The sequence below is a fragment of the Scleropages formosus genome, chromosome 4, assembly GCF_900964775.1.
Source record: "Scleropages formosus chromosome 4, fSclFor1.1, whole genome shotgun sequence".
NCBI classification, from domain to species: Eukaryota; Metazoa; Chordata; class Actinopteri; order Osteoglossiformes; family Osteoglossidae; genus Scleropages; species Scleropages formosus.
In genome coordinates, this window is record NC_041809.1 from 6,804,501 (window position 1) to 6,823,602 (window position 19,102).

At 41.1% G+C, this 19,102-nt stretch overlaps 2 protein-coding genes across 3 annotated transcripts in view; both read right to left on the minus strand.

Moving 5' to 3' along the window:
* Positions 1–224: 224 nt before the first annotated feature.
* On the minus strand, positions 225–5,047 carry mpc1 (mitochondrial pyruvate carrier 1). Of its 2 annotated transcripts, XM_018749241.2 has the most exons (5): positions 4,847–5,047; positions 3,418–3,421; positions 3,181–3,277; positions 2,800–2,932; positions 225–843 (listed from the first exon to the last, which is right to left on the minus strand). In XM_018749241.2, the coding sequence occupies exons 1-5, from the start codon at positions 4,915–4,917 to the stop codon at positions 822–824; spliced, it is 327 nt and encodes a 108-aa protein (XP_018604757.1). In that variant the 5' UTR covers positions 4,918–5,047; the 3' UTR covers positions 225–821. The 2 variants fall into 2 exon arrangements, with proteins under 2 accessions (XP_018604757.1, XP_018604756.1); XM_018749240.2 differs by lacking the exon at positions 225–843 and having other exon boundaries at positions 1,518–2,932.
* Positions 5,048–10,856: 5,809 nt separating this feature from the next.
* Positions 10,857–19,102, minus strand: part of rps6ka2 (ribosomal protein S6 kinase, polypeptide 2) — a 42,578-nt gene continuing 34,332 nt past the window's right edge. The window contains exons 14-21 of the mRNA XM_018749344.1: positions 18,336–18,461; positions 17,562–17,651; positions 17,182–17,340; positions 16,594–16,755; positions 15,916–15,992; positions 13,726–13,843; positions 11,590–11,727; positions 10,857–11,095 (exon numbers count right to left, since the gene is read on the minus strand). Coding sequence (XP_018604860.1) covers positions 10,970–11,095; positions 11,590–11,727; positions 13,726–13,843; positions 15,916–15,992; positions 16,594–16,755; positions 17,182–17,340; positions 17,562–17,651; positions 18,336–18,461 — 996 coding nt within the window. The 3' untranslated portion in view covers positions 10,857–10,969. The remainder of the gene's footprint in view (positions 11,096–11,589; positions 11,728–13,725; positions 13,844–15,915; positions 15,993–16,593; positions 16,756–17,181; positions 17,341–17,561; positions 17,652–18,335; positions 18,462–19,102) is intronic.

Here is a 19,102-nt window from a genome sequence, read left to right on the forward strand (position 1 = left end):
CCTTTATTTTTTGCAAATGTATTATTTTCTGTTAAATATGTGATCTACTATATATATAAATAAATTCACTATAATTTTAGAAATATCACAGAGGTAGCTTCATGATATTGAAGACCAGTGTTATTAAACTGTACTAGCTAGCATGGCATTTTCGGGTTGAGAGATTTTTTTTTTTTTTTTTTAAATAAACTGCAACAGACTATTCATAATTAGACAGTGAATTGTTAAGCATGGACAATCTGTTTATTCCACTTGACAATGATTAACCCATCTGTCATACTCCATTATCACACAGGGAAATGATGTGTTAAGTACGTGTTCATTCTGGTAATAAAACTCAGCAGTACTGAGTGACTTCTCAGAATACTGTGCAAATACCAATCAAAAACAAAAACGTAGTGCAACCATTTCAACTACATTGTCAAAAATAAAGGACACTCACCATCCTCTTTTATAATTTCAGCTAACATTCAACAATTACCTTTAATTTAATCACAGATTTTAAAAATGTATGTTTTCTTTTTGCATTTTGGACTATGATAAAATATAAACATTTTGTAACAGTAATTGCTTTATCCAGTTATTCCACAGCATCCCTGCATTTGAATATTCTGGAATATTATTCACTCTGAATTATGTTTCTACAATGAAGTGCTGACCAAACTTGCTGCTTAAAAGGCATCAAATTCTGACAGTACTATATTCAACTACCTGTATGCTCAAAAGTGTTTATTTACAATATGGTACTATATATTCATAAAACACTCTTGAAGATCCTAATGCCGGAACAGCCTTCAGCAGAAATGGTCGCTAGCCATCCATTAAGCACTCTTCTTCTCCAATCTGAAAAGGAAGTGGAAATGCTTCCTCAGAATCTATGCGCGGGCACATATGGAAATAGGAGAACAAGAAAAATGTTTTCAAAAGATGGCGTGCAAGCAATCAAGCTGATGAGGTTTTTTTTTTTTTTTTTAACAAGCAGTCCACCAAAAAAAAAAAAAACCCACTTATGCACACGAATCTTTTATTCCTTCAACATGATGCTACGGCAAGCAGCAGTGGTACCTCGCAGCTCCGTTGCTGTGGATGAATATTGGGGTTTGAACCGGGCTCAGGCTGGCTGGGATTTGCATATTCTCCCTGTGATCACATGGATTTCCTCCCACAAGCCACAGACATGTTTTTCTCAGGACAGTTTGTAACTATTTTGTAACCTTGAATATGTATTAATGTGTAAGTCAATGACTGTGTGAGACTGACTGGCATCCCGCATACAGTGCAACCTACCTCACTGTGAAATCAAAGTATGAAAACTTTAACTGCCTAAAAGACACATAAATGAGAACATTTTCCAAGCCATTCTCTCATTACCTTATTGGTAGTAACAAGTCAGATATGCCCATGGTCCATTTATGTGAGCTGGTAGAACCCAAGTATGAATTCCACCTCCTACCCATGATCAAGGTACTTGCCACAAGATGTTCAAGTAAAAATGACCCAGCTGTATAAATGGGTAAATCACTGTGAAAAGCTTAGTGTCCTGCATTAGAGAAAAATGTCGGCTAAATGAATACATGTAATACGTATTTCATGCCACAAAGATCTCTCTTCGACGTTTACTCACAGCAGCCAAATCCCTCCCCCCCAAAAAAAACAAGAGCCAGTAAACTAAAAACTTATTGTAAAAGAGCCACAGAAGGAAGTTGGCAAGCAACATTCTTCTATTTTATAGATGCAACTATGTAATAAAGCCCAGGATTCGGAGCAATATCCATAAGACAATTTGAATAGGTGTAATGCATCACAATCACGCAGTCTGCTGATTAATAAAGACACTGTCAGTAGTGCCATACAAAAGTGCATTTTCTGCAGATAGGCTCAATCAGGAGGCCCACGCTTCTAAACAAAGAAACAGGAGATAGCTGGAGAATGCAGAGGTGTCTCAAGGAGAACCTACTGTAATTATACCTTATAACAACATGAAAACAAGTCACGTGCCATACACCATAAAGCTAAAACGTCAAAAAAAAAAGAAAATGGAAACATTACGACACGGAAACGGGATTTTCACCGTGATTTAAGCAATATCCATTCCTATTAAAAACCCAACCACACATCTAAACTGACAGTAAGCCATCTAAAAACCCTGATTTTATAAATCTGTTACATTTAGCTAATTTTCTTTTAATGCAGTGATGCAACATGTAGCTTTGATACCTCACAGCTAATGGACTGTGGTTTTGGATCTAGGCTCGAATCTGACTGTACAGAATTTACATGTCAAGTACAAATGGTTTCTTTCCACAGCCCACACATGCAGAATGCAACAGTAATCCTGTTTACCCTCCCTTACATCGAAAGCCATGCACGTGCAAGTCGAGTTTCACTCATTGGCCCTTCAGTGATGATCCATGTTAACAGTGGTTGATTACTTGGCTGTGCAAGTGTTTGCCGGTGTGGAACTGAGCAAATTTTTTTGGTGAGTGTTACATTTTCACCAAATTCTTGATAAACGTGGTTGGAAATACCAACATCAATTTCTTCATCTGTTTGTGAGTTCAGGACTTGGCTCTGCCTTACATTCTGAAATCTACTAATTTTCTAACATATTTATTGGATGAAACTAGCATCCCTTGAGTGATAGTTACTTTATTTACTCATCCAATCCATTTTGAAATATCACGTAGAACAATTTACAACAGGTGTTCCCCTCCATCTCTACACATGTAAAATGTCACATCTGTCTTACTGTCATCCTTTTATTCGCCCACTTTGAATGGGGGAGCAGAACCAACATACTTGTATTTGATGAGCCTTCCACCCTGGATGAGCTGTGCAGTCTCATTTGTGATGTGGCAGGCAAAAAGAAGCCAGTTCCTTGGCTGGACCTTGTACGCAAACCTCATGAACAGCAGTGAGTAGCAGGTCAGCGCTGAAAGGAAAAGCAGGCAAATATGTCTCCAAGAGCTGAATGCTACTGCGGAAGCTTATAATAAGCTCATGTAAATAAATTATGGAGGAAAACATACCCCCAGCACCTGGAACTATGGAGAGAAATGCTTCAGGAATGCAAATCATTTCATATCATCTCCATGAGGCTCAATAAGAATGGATGAGATATCAGAAGTAATCTACAGATTATCTGATGCCATATCACATGTTTGTCATGGTCTCTCTCACCAAAGGTCATCCTCCCACTGATAATCTCTGGGCTTTTTTTCATGTCACTGATGGCTGCAATAGGAAGACCCCAGTTGGCCACAGGACCCCAGAAGTGCTTCAGTTTGGAGAAAAATAGGGGAAAATACATACTTTGAAATTAAAACATTTAAATGACATAACAATACACACCGATCTTCACTATGCACAACAGCTGAACCACGGAATACAAACAAAAATCAATGTAATCTTCCTTACTGTGCTGTGTTTGGAAGACATCCCCAGGAACACAGTAGATTTTCAGGCATGTGAGAGATAAGAAAGATAAATAAGAGATTACCGCATTCCCCAAAATTAAAAGGAAAACTTAAATGTTTATTATTTATTTAAGCGGTGGGTGTAAGGCGACTTAAAATGTTAGATGACAGTCAGATATTCTTACAACTACCCCACCTGCTGCCCAATGTATGCAGGTGTGACCTTGAAAAACTAAACTCTGAATTCATAATTTTATAAATATTCATTACTACCTATGGCGTGGTTTAACTGTTTGTTTTCAGCATTAAAAAAAAAAAGAAGTTTTTATTTTTTTTAATCCCACTGCGTAGGAAGGGAAAAGTCAATCGTGTCGATTTGGCGCCCCCTAGTGGAAAGTGCGATCTTCTGTTGTCATGCACACGACAACAACACAACACAAACCTAAACAAAGCAATCACGTGCAATGAAGTCCAAACAAGCGCGCCTGCAAACATCACTTAATTTGAGGGTACTGTGCAAAACGCGCTAAGATGCAGACCATGAATGCACGTGCAAAAAGAGCAAAAAGAAACGGAAATAATGGTCTTTAGGGAATCCAGGCCGTGTAGGGGCAACAGCAGGCGTCCTTTGGGGCTCTCGCCTTGCAATCTGAAGGTTCCTGATTCGAATCCCACTCCTGCCCAGTAACCTTCATCAAGGTGCTTACCCTGAACTGGTACAGTAAATATACCCTACTCTATTATAAATCTGGATAAGTTATCTAACAATGTCACCTTGGACAAAGATGTCAGCAGGTACATAAGAGGAATACTAAAAATAATACTAATACTACTACTACAAATAATAATAATAAATGATTGGCCTAACCTTGCAACTGGACAAAATTCCGGTTAATTTCGATCCAGCTCCAGGTTAATTATATATGCCACTCCAAATATACACCGGATGGGCCTGTTTCGCACGGCTGCCCGCTGTGTGCCAGTGCGAAGAGCCAAGGCCGCTGACACTGTGACAGAGCAGGGTTAGGAGAATGTGGTGGAAAATGTGGACATTGAGTGACTCCTACATCCTTAAGTTTTGTCGTTGCCCTTCCGCCGCCGCCATGATTCGCTGGCAACTCGCACGCGCCGCCACCGCCCTCTCAGAGAGCCCTCTCTCTCTGTCCTTCACCGGACGCAGGCCGCTCAAACTCAAAGCTTACAAAACAGGAAGGCGCACAAACCGCCGCGCTCGGCCCAAAAACACGCTTCACGATTTCTTATTGTTTTGTTTTTTCAGGTTTATTTAAGAGAAAAAAATCAAAAGAAAAAACAACCCCTAGGCTAGGGTAACGGTAACCCGACGCGAGAGAGTAGCACTGACCCACATAAAAAGTTGACTCTTAGCTAGCGGCTAAGAGGGGATCAATCCCCAAGCACGGCGCTCGCACCTCATAAGGTAGTCCCTGAACTCCTTGCTCTTCAGGTGGTCCACGGCTTTCCGGGCCAAGGTACCTGCCATCGTGCCGGGGCTGAGGCTAACAGAGAATCGACGCTGTCCACGTACCTCTGAGGTTCAGTACCTGCGGTCACTGAGCTAACCGCCCACAAATCGACGTCAGGAGCAGCGCTCGCAGGGCAGTTTACGACACTGTTGCAAACACTTCCGCCAACGGTTTATTTTACGACACTATCACAAAGTTCGTTTCACGCACTCTCGCTCCCTCACACAAGGTGTGCCATTTTACTAAAATTTTCACGTGGGGAATTATATCTATATCCCAGTTTTTGTCACATATTTAACATAAGATGACCGTAATTAATTTCATGCAAAATAAATTGCGCTGAGTTTGGTTTGTAGGGATTTTTAAAATTGTAATTCAACTGTTCAAAAAAAGGGGACTCCCAGTTTAGGTTTTTTAAAATGAGATGTTCACAGTTACTTTGTATTTGCTGAGCCCATTTAAACTACAAGGAAATAGAAATGCATCTTTCACTTGTGTTCATCGAAGTACAGCAGCAGAAATGAAATGCCAGAGCTTGAACGAATGTGATTCAGTCTTCATAGTTAAACAAGAAGCACTTCTGTTTTGTGCCCCAGGGCACCTATTGGGGCCCATTTTAAATCAGTTTAAGATATGACGCATACAGATTTTTCCCCTCCGAATCTGTTTCATTATTTTACATGACTTTTCATTCCTTTCCTTGTTCCCCATTGTACATTGGAATAAACACTGGGTGTTCCTCTGTGTAAAATGCTATCTTTGGATAGCTATGTGCAGCCAAATAACCAAAATAAATATATATATACAGGTAAACAAAATGTTGCTAGCATTTTATTTGTGCTGGGGCACTTGGTCACAGATGTCTATGTGTAATATATAGCTAAACATTTACCAGATGACCCTTTCCCCAGAAATATTTTAACAGATTGCATAGTCCACATTCTTATCGTTTTATTTTTCGTTTTAGGATTTTTTTTGCGGAAAACCCAGTGACCTTTCCCTTATTTCTACTTCAGAGAAGGTCCTATCAACTGCGGTTGTCATTTCAATAGAAGAAAAGAAAAACATGGAAGCCTGTCACTGTTGTAAAGGTTCAACCAGTTTATCCAGGCTGCCCATATTCGTTAAACACATATTTAGTACAATCCTAATAAATGACTTTTACTGAAGGATAATGGCCTGACAATGAAGTGCGGAGGCACACACAATTCCTATGACAATCTCCTTTCCTTTAAGTGCGTGTCAAGTGTGTGACAAATAAACATTCTGTGTCACTTGCTCCGTCATGTTTCGAAATTCGCGCAATAATCAGAGGGACGGATTAAAGATTTAAAAGCAGGTCTTGAAGTTAAATCACATAGCACATTTCACAAATATATTTATTTATTTATTTATATTTATTTGTCCACACTGGCCATTGAGTTTTGTGAGCAATTGTTATACCTGTACACTGTGCTTATCTCAACATTATGAGCATAGTTTGGGCTGAAAATCTGGTCATTGAGAACATGCTGAAAAGCTGGGTATTAACAGAAAGCAGAAATTCCAAGCTTTGAAACGAAACCCTGCTTCTGTACGGCATGTACCTGGGACACAAACAGTCAACGGTTCCGTGTTTTTGCTCTTTTTTTGCATAAAAAAGTGAAGCACCAACACGACGTACTGCAGCACTAACACAAGGGCCACACAAACACACAGGGAAGTGCCATAATTTATTTTATTTATGTATAAATATTTGGCATGCCAAAACCAGTACAAAGCAGGTCGGGGTATCTACCACACGACGTCTTCACAACACTGGTGTAACATTGGAGCAATGCAGCGCTGCCACAGCGTTACAGCAATGTTCCAGTGGGTAGTGTTCGCTCGGGGGACATTTTTTTATTAGAATGTACGTTGCACTGAAATTGCAGAAAACCATACGACACGGACTATTTTCCATAACCCATAAAGAAACCACGCTGACAGAAGACACGTTCTTTTTGAGGTTTTCAGGATTCACAGGTATCTCCTCCGACCAGACATGGCATTTGGAAAATAGAAAGTACTTTACCGAGATTTTTCACAGTGCTATAAAATATTGCAGCTATCTCCTTAATGACTCATTTTTCATCAATAATAATAATATTATTATTATTATTATACAATTGTAGCATTTGTGCAGTGAAAAGTAAAAAGTTAAAGATTTCTCCACTTACAGATGCAAATACAACTGATAGCCAATAACCATAACCAATATTTAAAAAAATATTGATTCATCTTAAAGTACTGAATGGCAGAAATGAAGAAGTCTAAGAAAGAAATAGAAATTAAATTATTGGGTGGCATAAACACTGTTTTAGATATCTTTATTGCAAGTGCATTTGTAAAGCTTTAGAGATCAGAGCAGGAATTTTCTTAAGGCTTCAGGTTGCAGGACACACAGCGTCCACACCCCCAAACTGCGACGAACAGCCGAACCCGGGACGGGCTCCTTTTGGCGTGGCTGTCAGTCAAGTTTTGTGGGTTTGGCCACAGCTGCACCCTGCCAAACCTCAATACTACCATAGTGTTTACCTCCTTTGTGTCGACATTCCTTCTGTGAATAAGGGAGCAAGGGTCATGTTTCACCGCAGTACAAAAACGTGACAGGAGCAAGCTGTCGCACATATAATTACAGCCCTCTTGTCTATTTCCATATTACCGCAGAAAGACTCCTTGAATAAACCACAATGATCAATTAACTGAGACTGAAGTGTCTACAGCTGCATGTCAGAACATGAATGCACAGGGAATTTAAAAAGAAATTCATACACTCCTTTTATGAACGGTAATCCTACGAATGGTAAAGTGTCAACACCAAAAGGAAAAAAAAAATATAGCATTTGTCAAAGGAATGAAAAACAGAGAAGGCAGACAAGCAAAAGAAACATATTTTATACATTAGTGCTTTCTTTGTCTTCGCGCGCTTTTCTCCTTACTTATAACACAGAATTTTTAAAATAAAAAAAAAAAAAAAAACTTTTGGCAATTTTGGCAAGTGATACACACTTTTACCACAAGATTCCCACTGAATCTCATTCGATCCTAGAAACTATGAGCTTCAGAATTTGAGTGTGACTTGAAGAGATGTAGAAAGACATCATAAAAACACAAAGCATCTAAGCGATACATGTCAAACAATGTCATGTCACTTTTTGTTGCTATCTTGTCCTTACTAATCGTTAGAGCAAAAAGTGTAAACGGAGATGATACTCCAGAGACCAAAGGTCACAGTTTATTGAGATTGCATTTATTTAACTAGTTGGTCTGTTCATGTGCTTTGTTAATTAAGACCCTTCAGAGATGCAAAATTGAAAACCTAGCATATAAATTTGAGAGGTGTCTATTCTCCTTATTTTTAAAGAGATATACTGATTTATTGTGTTATTATATTATTTATTCCAGACACTCCTTTTTATATGATATTTTACAATATTAATGTTATCTTCATTAACTGGGACTGTGAAATAGCCGGTTACTTTATGGCACGGGATACTACCTTCACACCATACAGCAAAAGAAAAAAAAAATCTTCACATAATCTTCACATTTTACTCAGTCTCTGGTAAGTGTAGATGTAACAACATTAATCTGCACACCCAGGTCACCTATAAAGTGCACTTCATTAAACACAAAAATAAATACACAAATAAACAGATTAACACATAAATAATTAGGGTTGTATCTAAGAAAGACAAAAAGAGCTAAAACAAAAAGCCTTTCCGAAATAACATAAAAAAAGAGAAAAAAAAAAGAAATGGCATCTGTCTGCACTAAAAGGAACATGTCTGCTTTCCACATAGGCAACAAATAAAAAGACGACATGAGTAATATTTGTAAACATAACAGGAAACTCTGACAGTCACTGGAAAGGAAACGAGTTCGGAGGAAAGAAAAAACTTGCATTCTCATTAAAAAAATAAAGTAAAATATTGAAACATTTTGTAGCATCTGTGCTTTTTTGAACACACATATACACACACATTATCTGTTGCTCTTTTTCTCTATACAAATATATACACACAGTTTTCCTCTATATACTGTATGTGTATATGTGTGTATACACACACCCGCGTGCACACACACACACTCATACGCAGGGTGCCCTCATTTATAACAGCTGTTATTCAGTATCTGTACAGTGTGTTTGTACATTGTGCACAATGGATAAACTCCAGTATAAACCCAGAAATCAATTTCCTTTTGTTCAGTTTCACTTGAAAAAGAGTGACATCATACATTTACCATAGTGACTGTATGAGCACTGCAGCATTTTAAAATAGCTTGATTTTCAATATATTAGTGGTACTAAAAGCCTTTATAAAGTTGCTTGTTTTATGCTTGGAATGAATAAAATGTACTTTTTAAACAGCTTAACAGAACCAAGAGTATAAATCCCCCATCACTAAAGGTGTCTCGGTGAACCCTGAATACTCTTGATATTACTAATTACAAATATTTAAAGTTATCTGTGATGATGCTTTTTGTGTAGCGTATAGAGCTGCTCCCTTTGGATCCAAAGGTTGCAGGTTCGAATCCTGCCTGCTTCTGCTCTACCCTCAAATCTGGTACTTATGCAAATTTGACTCCAGTAAAATCACCCAGATGTATAAATGGGTAAAGAATTGCAGGTAGCTTGACACTGTAAATTTATTTGGAGAGAAGCATCAGCTAAGTGAAAAAATGTAGGAAATACACATATGTTTGTGCTTTAGAAAGTTTACTTGGAAAGTGTAAATTATTTTTAAATGTCAATACAGTAAAATTTAAACAAAAATAATTTTAAGTTATTCTCTTCAGTGCAGTGCATGAAACAGTAAATATGTGGTAATTTGAAGAAAAGCAAATTGTCTGTGAGTCTCTGCCCAGAAAAAAACCAGAGTGACATCAAGGACAGAAAGCTTAGTGATGGAGAACCTTGGGCATTTGAAATTCACTGTAATTCTCTTAGACTGAGTGAAGGTGATAATAAACAGGATTATGAATACTCGGGACAAAAGGAAAGCACTTAATATTTTGTTATGAGAATGTAATAAAAAGTGTCTGCAAAGGCTTTACTGTCCACTTTAATTTTGCAGAAGTTTGAGAAAACTTCTATTTCTAATATTTCATTTGCAGGCATGCATTGATTTTTGAACTTTAGCCAAAATTTGGTATAATGGCTTTTGATACCCAGTTTTTGATTTCTGAAATGAAAATTAGTGTTACGAAATTTTCCTGAAGCATGTCCAAAAAAAATGAAAGTTGAGTGTTGCACTAGAGTACAATCAGCTGTTTCTTGTTGGTGTCCTGTCTCATGCTCACTTTCTTTCCACGTGTTTGGGAAGTTGCAGTGCAAGAATGACTGCCAAGTCTTCGCTCTCCTCCGCCCATCATAATGTACAATCCACTGCTCTTCTCTTCACCTACTGCATACATTAACATTACAAAAAAAAAATGCTTGCTTGGTGCGTGTTTTTTATATTATGTTATATTGTGTTTTATATAATGTTGAAATCATGATTTGATTTTTATATAGTGGCTATACAGTGCTTTAGTAATATTTGGGAAAACTGGTTTAGGCGTTTCTGATGGACTGAGAACACATTATTATTATTATTACTACTACTACATTTAAATTAATGGGAAATAAGTCTCCAGTATCCAAAATTTCTGTATGTGCACTGTTTTCAAGAATGGATTATTTTCGTAACTTGAGGGGCTGCTATATGAATCTTCTGAGCTGAATTCAGTGATGGGTCACTATTCTTCAAGTTTGTTTTCAAGGCCATTCCCACAAATCACTCCGAGATGCTGCTCTGTCGGTGCTGCAACCAGAACCCGACAGAACCCTGGGGAGCCTTTACTGGAACTTTTTTTGGAATGTGACACCTGAGCTGCAGCTCCTTAGTCAGAGAGCTGCTGCTCCTCCTTCAGTGTCGATTTGGCTGCAATTGCTGCTTAGTGCAAATCGCGTGGCCCGTCGCGAGTCGACGCCCGGAGGAAGCGAGGGCACTTTTTTCGACGGACGTCGACTTGCGCTCATGTGCTGCTTGAGTTGAGGGAGCGCTATAAGCGTGTTGACGTGAGTCTCTTCATGCCTCTCCTCTGGGCCAGGCCGGAGGACAGCACGGGTTCGAGCTTTGGGGCCTGAGGGGTACGGTTCAGGGCAAAGTATGTGGCTGCCATGGCACCCTAGGACAGCAGAAGAGGCAGGGCAATTTTTTCACTTTGCCTGTGGAAATACTAAACTGCAAACAGCACAGCACACCCATGAGGACATAGGAGGTACTGCAGGAATGACAGCAATGCTCAGGGGGTGGCAGCAGTGAGCTATGGATGAAAGGGCAATTAAATCCAAATACTGCAATACAGCCTGACTGTGCTTATAATGAATAAACGACTGAACGTTTCCTTATAACTTCATTATTCCCCACACAGACTGCATACATTTGAAAAGCTAACTTCATCAGTAGAAAATGACATAACTGCAAATTGTCTCTAAGGATTGAACTCATGATTTTGATTGGATTACTTTTTTGGGTAGACTAGATGATTCAATGAACTAATTCAATTTTTTTTATTTAGGCACGACAACATTTCCTGCTCATAGTCCTCCTGAGGACACTTTTGTCTAATGCTGTCATTGTGCAGCGAAACCTGTGACACCTTGGATGTCGGTGACTCACCTTCACGAGCTGGACGTCCTGTCTGATGAGCTGGCTCTGCGACAGTTGCTCTCGGTTTACTACCCAAGGGTGTCTCAGGACCTGGTGGGCCGTCAGTCGTTGGTGGGGGTCCACATGAAGCATCTTGGACACAATATCCTGAGGACAAAGGGGACCTGTGTGTCATGGCCAGACTTGCTGTGTGGCACAATTCCTCTGTGTACTGGACCCCAGTGGCTGTGTCACTGGTAGCAGCAGGTAGAATAACGGTTGAGGACAGAGAGTTGCAATCTCACCGCATCCACTACAGCTGTGGTATCAGTGATCAAGGTATTTATCCTGAACTGCTTATTAAAAAGTACATGAACACTAATGGTCACGTGTACATTATTCCTTTAGTTGACACTTTTTTCCAAAGTGGTTGACAATCTTAAGACACCTACATTTATACAACCTGGCAATTTTTACTGGAAAAATGTAGGGTAAGTTAAGTACTTTACCACAACTGGGATTCAAACCTGCAACCTGGGGACCCACAAGTGGCAGCGTTAACCACTACACTACCAACTGCCCCAATACTTAGAAAACCTACACATTTAACAAATATGCACAAATCAAACACCGTCAGCTGTTAGCTACACAACAAGAACAACAAAAACATTATTATTATTATTATTATAAGACAAATGAATAAATGTAAACGTACATTAAGCTATTTACAATGATTCACTCAATTTTTTTTTGCACTTGGGCCATCTTCACTGTCTCAATTCATAGTCCATACCTTCATCAAGAGTACAACAGCAGGAGTGAGGGTTAAAACCCCAGTTTTTAGAGTTGAATATGACGCCCCTGGCCAGTACAAGAAAAGAGGTGTGTGTTGGGGGGAAGCTTGCACCAAAGTGGTTAGAGCTGTTGCTTTTGGATCTATAGGCTGTAGGTCTCAATTCCACCTTCTGCTGTAGTACCCTTGAGCAAAGTATTTACTCAATTGCTCAAGTAAAAGACACCCAGCTGTATAGAGTAAACTGATAAATCCTTGTATGCGACTTTAGAGAAAAGTGTCATCTAAATGAATGCATAATAGCTGCTGGTTCAAAGCTCCTACTATGGCACCCTTAAACAGGGTGTAGAAGAGGAATAGTTTCAGGAGCGTATGCATATGTAGAAATGTTGTAGGTGAAACCGTAAGTGACTTTGGGCAAAAGTGTTGGCTGACGTGAAATAATAATTCACATTTGTTTGGGGGTGTGACCTTTCGGAGTATCCCCATAACCTGCTTCCTAGCAAAAGACTCAGGATAACTTCTCTGTTGTTCTAATAAAATTTCATGTCACCTGCAACGAAAACTGCACGTCTTTACTGCACATTTACTCCCATGACTCCTCAAATCGAAAGCGCTGAATTGGAGAACAATAACCATGGATCAAGGCATGCCCCACGCTTTCTCATTCCGCAAGAGGAGCACGACCCAGTCGCTCCAGTCCGGCGACGCTGAACAAAATGCCTCCTCTTAAAGGAGGAAATGCAAGCACACATCTCAAACGCAGATCTGCGTGTTTTCACACAGTTGCCAAGGGGGCCTGCTGTTCACCGCCTCTTTGCAGGGGGAGTTCTGCTCTGTTCTGAAAGATATGTGGCGAGTTCACATTTGCTATGTGCTGACTTTGCGTTTACCACACGTACCGTGCAAATCTAACAAATGCAGCTGTATTGTAGCGCACCACTCCCGGTTTGGATGGAGCAAAAAAGGACACGTGGAGAGCATTCATTAGAACACTATTATACAGGACATTTACCTTTTACACAGTAAAAGGTATCAATACCAAACCAATGGAACTAACACCACTGGTTCAAGGACCCCATTAGAGCTCCACTTCAAGCAAGCCTTCTTTCCCACATACTCAGTCTTCTCAACCTAAGACACTCACCCCCTCAGAATCTCCGTGAGTCCCCATAGCGGTTGAACGCTTAACTCACATTTTACCCACAATTCTTAACTATTTACAATAAACCCATTGTCCCGCTCAAACAGGACACCCCACAGCAATACAGGTTGTTACAGTATACACAACCAGGATGCTGTTATGTTTCTGGTCCCAGTGGACACCTCATGACCGTTTTCAAGGCCGATTTGGTAAAGAGCAGCTCCGGTACCTTGGCCATGTCAGACACCGTGTCCCAGTTGCCACCGGAAAGGGCGTATTTCCCACTGCCGATGCGTGCCAGGATCTCCTCTGGGGTGTCGTCAGGGCCGTTGGCAAAGGGAGTGAATCTGGGGGGGGGGGGGACACAGCCAGATGAGGACAATCCACATCTCACTAGGGCTTGATTTTGTTTTTTCATTCACCTCTTCAGCCGACGCCAGAGAAGCTTATGCAGCTTATAGTTTTAAGTGTTGAGCCGTACATGGCTGTACTGAATATTCACCTACCCAATATTCACATCTCATATATACAGCGCTCGAAGGTACAAGAGCGAGTCCTGTTTCCTCAATTTCGAACAGCACCGCAATTTGGCCGTAAATACTGCGTTACATGTGTTTTCCTGTCTCAGAGGGGAGGCTGTTTCCACTCCTGTAACATTTTTTCTAATGTTTTCCTCATCATTTCACAGATGCTAACACTTTTTTCCCCCCATATCACCCTTGCTTTGGCAGAGCAGGTGAGCCTGCCTCGCCTTTTCATGGAAAACAGCACCACCAAACAAAAACCGCTGCCAGCTCGCTATGTCGGTGAAAGAAAAAGAAAAAAAACTCGGCATGAGCTGATAGGTGGTATTTTTAGCATGGGCTAGGGCAGTGCTCAATGGTGTTTTACATCTAGGAAAGATTTGTGTGGTTCAGATGCCCTCATTACAGGGGGATTTAAACTCCTAGTGGCCCGGTGTGTATGTGGGCCTGCCCGTTCCCTTCCTGATGGCCTTAGCATTGTGTGGGCCTCAATTAAACGGAATCGGCCGCTGACCTGAACCCAGCTTACCCAGTAATCCCTCTTGCGCTGTTCTCGGGATTATTTCCTCCTATAGCAGGCTGCACCGGTCCACCCTGTCGCTCCGACTCGTGCGCCCGACGCATTGCGAAAGGAGCCGTAGCGGGGCTCTCGACATGCTGAGAGGTAAAAACGGTGGCGTTTTTGTGGTTTTTTTGGAGACCCCTTCGTTATCGACGGGGACTTTGGCACAACGGAGGTTTAACTCATGTTCGCTTTGGTGACAAAACACTTTCAGGTGTTCAAGCGGGGACCGAGAAGACAGCCAGAAACACGCTGCCAGGGTGAGAAACGGTGAAATTGGGATAAAGGGCAATTTGCTGAAGACTGGCAACAATTCACTGCGTTGCAGACAGAGCAGATGGAGCCAATTAAAGCAAAGTGCCAATCCACTCCCCGCTAGTGTGGTAAAAGTGGATAACTTAGGCGCACGTGGTTGCCAGCCGCATTTAACTCTCGCACTTTGCCTGCATAGTTAAAAAGGATGAACGGAGCTACTCCTGAGATAAATAGTCAATTTACATGCAGCTTGTCCAGTTACCAAGGTGGTGCAGTGAGTAGCACTGGTGTCTCACAGCTCCTGGGCTATGGTTCAGGCATTGGTTCAGATTCTGCTTGGTCTATGTGGGTGCCCTGGTTTCCTCCCAGATGAATTCAAAACTATGAATTGCTCTTTGTTTGTATGTGAGCCAGTGAGCGTGTGTATTTGTGTGAGAGATTGCCCTCTATAGTATTTAACTTCCCATCCAGGGTGCACACTGCCTCACACCCTATTCATACAGGACGGGCTCCAGACCCCTGTGACCCTGCACTGGACCGTTAAAATGAACAATAAAAAAAATCTATTATTAATTGAACGATCAATTAAATCTAATTCTCTCTGGCTTATTTATGTCTCTAACCAAGTTTTTTTTTTTTTTTTTCTGACAGGTGTACAAATTAACTTTTACATTGCAAAATACACACACACACACACACACACACACACACTTTTAGAACCGCTTGTCCCATACGGGGTCGCGGGGAACCGGAGCCTACCCGGCAACACAGGGCGTAAGGCCGGAGGGGGAAGGGGACACACCAAGGACGGGACGCCAGTCTGTCGCAAGGCACCCCAAGCGGGACTCGAACCCCAGACCCACCGGAGAGCAGGACTGTGGTCCAACCCACTGCACCACCACACCCCCATTGCAAAATAATTCATACATATTAGTTTTTTGATTATAAAATAAATCAATGTCACTTGCTGGGATTCACGTTCTTATAGGGCATCCTTTTGATGTAATTCAAAAGTCAGATGTTTGGTTTGAAGTAAGCATCGGTCTGACACTTTGGCAGGACCAAGTTTAGCCTGTACCCTGCAAGCATAGTGTAGAGCAGAATCCCCAGACTCCAGATGTCACAGGCAGCATCGTACCCTTGTCTCTTCAAGACCTGAAATGAACAAGAGGGAGACTCTCGGTCATTCTGTGTGACGCTGTCTGCATTCAGATGGCAACCTGAGTGTCCTATCACTTCAAAAGAGCCAAAAAGCTTCAAAATGCATCAACCAGCAGTGGACAGGAAACAGAAGTGCAATTTTAGAAAAAAAGTTTGGAGAATAAGAGAATAAAGCTACAACTCAAATATCAAAATTCTACTCAGATAAGAGAATTTTTCCCTCTTCTTTCAGAAGGATCATTTTTGAAGGTGTCATTGTATGTAAATTTATTTTCAGGGCTTTGGGCAATGGCTCGGAAAGGTGCTTCGTATTAAAAGCCAGTCTGAATTCAAAGCCATACAATGAACCACAGGCAGTCAATCTGAGGTCCAAACCAAGGCTGTGACAGAAAATTGTATGCCTTGACGTAGATAATAGCGAAGGAGAATTTTTCACCTAACCTGACATACTTTCATGGCCATAAGAATTATAGTGTACAAGTGAAGTACTAAATTATTGTAATAGTTATTATAGTTTCTAAGCAGTTCTTTCATGCATTGCAATGAAAAAGTGTTAAGTAAGCAGAAAGACTGAGAATCTATCTTGCCTCCATACCTCCGGGGCCACAAAGTTAGCGGTGTAGCACGGTGTCATGAGGAGGCCGTTTTCCGCCCGCAGCTGTTTGGCGAATCCAAAGTCGCTGATCCTGATGGATTCTGGGTCTCCCGTCTCATCCACGTAAAGGATGTTGCTTGGCTTCAGGTCTCGATGGACCACCTTCGCTCAAATCAAAATAAATCAGTTTAAGGACAGCTCGGTTGTACCTCGGGTTCAAATCCTGCTCGGTCTGTGTGGAGTTTGCATGTTCTCCCCATATTCACTTGGGCTTGCTTCAGGTGCTCTGGTTTCCTCCCACCATTCGAAGGCATGTGTTTCAGATGAATTGGTGACTATAAATTGCCCTGAGAGTGTGTGTGTGAGATTCCTCTGTTATGGACTAGTGTCCTGTTCAGGGTGTGCCCTGTCTCATACTCCAGACTTCCCGAATCAACTCCGGACCACAATGACCTTGTATTTACAACTGCTCAGTGATTTTGGATGGATGGGTGAGAAAACAGCTTAAAAGAATGCAGGAAAGATGCAAAGCAACCCCGAAGCGGGTAATTTTTTTGCGTTCGGAGCCGCCAAAGACTTTGCACGCACCCCTTGTGAATGGAGGTACTCGACTGTCTTCGTGATGGTGCAGAGCACGGCGCTGGCCTCTCGCTCGGAGAAGCACTTCTGTCGCAGTATTCGGTCCAGCAGCTCCCCCCCTCTCATGAGCTCCATCACCAGGTACACGTACTTCCCGTCGTCGTACACCTGAGACGTCCCGGGGCAGGGAGAACAGAGCAGACACGAAAACCCAATGCTAAATGGTGCATCTATAATCAAAGTTCACACCTAACTCAGCAAACAGCTGCTCTCGTGCAACACGAACAAGACTGAGGTTGGCTTATCCCCATCAACAGCATGAACATTATAATCTCAGCTTGAACATTGCAGAGGAAAGGCGGGAATCAACGCGGTAGCGCATTACGCACATCTTTCAGCGTAATGATGTTAGGATGCTGCCCGTATCTCAGGAGAATCTCAATCTCCTCCGAAGGATCCTTCTTGGCCCTGTCAATAATCTGCAAGAAAGAGCAGGCCATCGGAACACTACATTACACATTCATATTGCCTCATTTATATAATTGTGACCTATAATGAGACAAGTTATTAACAGGATTACAACAAAAATGCCAAAAGGTTTAAATTCCCTGTTCAAACATGTCACCAGAGCCATGAGCTGGACTAGAGGTTCATTTGGAAGCTCATTTATCAGCCGTCGTCAGCTAGCTGTCAGCTCGATGAGATTTGCATGAATTCATATTCAGAATCTCAATGGAGGATTTGTGACATTCGCAAACCACAAACCAGAGCCCTCTATCCAGAGAAAATTTTAAAACAGTAGCAGCTTCCAGTATTTTGTGCGCTTCTGAACAAGGCTAGAAGTGGAATTACACCCCTGTTCATTCCACTGAAATCCTTGTTATCCATCCATAAGATGCAGACATTTCTATTTTTATAATTTATTTCATAATTTATTCATTTAGCTGACACCTTCCTCCAAAGCAACTTACACGGTTTGCTTTGTATACCAAGCTGTTTACTATGATTTGTCCACTGATGCACTACTGATTATAATTTTTACTGTATCAGTTCAGCGTAAGGACCCCGATCATAGGTACCAGACCAGGAGTGGGGATTCGAACCCGGATGCGTCGATTGCGAGGTGTTGGCTCTAATCGTTACACATTTCACAACACACTTACTTTCACTGCATATTCCACGCTAGTGATTTTATGAATGCAGCGCTTGCAGACGGAGTACGCCCCGACCCCGATGTCCTCCTTAATCTCGTAACCATCTGTAAAATGGATGTTGTTGCCGTGCAGCTGCTGCAAAGAACGAAAAAACAAGGTAAAAAGATCTATTTGTGGAGGAATGAATAGAGTCAAAATGGAAAAAAAAAGCTTTTGCATTTCCTTTAATTTTGAACGTGATATTTTGGCAATATTACTTAAGTTTGCATTTAATTTGCTCATTTAGCTGTTCGTTTTTTGCGCAATTGTCTTGCCTTTTCAGACCAGGGTCTTGTAGGGTTGAAATAATCCTCAGATTTTTCCGCAGAAGGAAACTCTATTTCACATGCAAAGTACCCAGCTCTTTTTCTCTATAAATATTCATTTTAATGAAGCTGATCCGCACATTTATCCTTGAAGGAGTTCTCTGAAGTTGCTCAAAAAAAAAAAAAAAAAAAAAAAAAAAAAAACGCTTGCTCTCATAAACCTGCGGCCATATTTCCTTTCGCACAGGCTTCCTTAAATTTATTTTCCACTTCTTTATTTCTAGGCTCCCCTGCTTTTCCAATTCCTTGCTAACGTTAAAAACACGGAAGTTCTTCTCTGTCAAACTTTTTTTCCCCCCAGATGCAAAAATGTAAGCGAGAGCAATGAATAATTCAGTGCCCGACTGACATCCCACTTCGGTATCAATTAAGACGTTGAAAAGGACGCCTCAATGTGCCATGCAATCAATG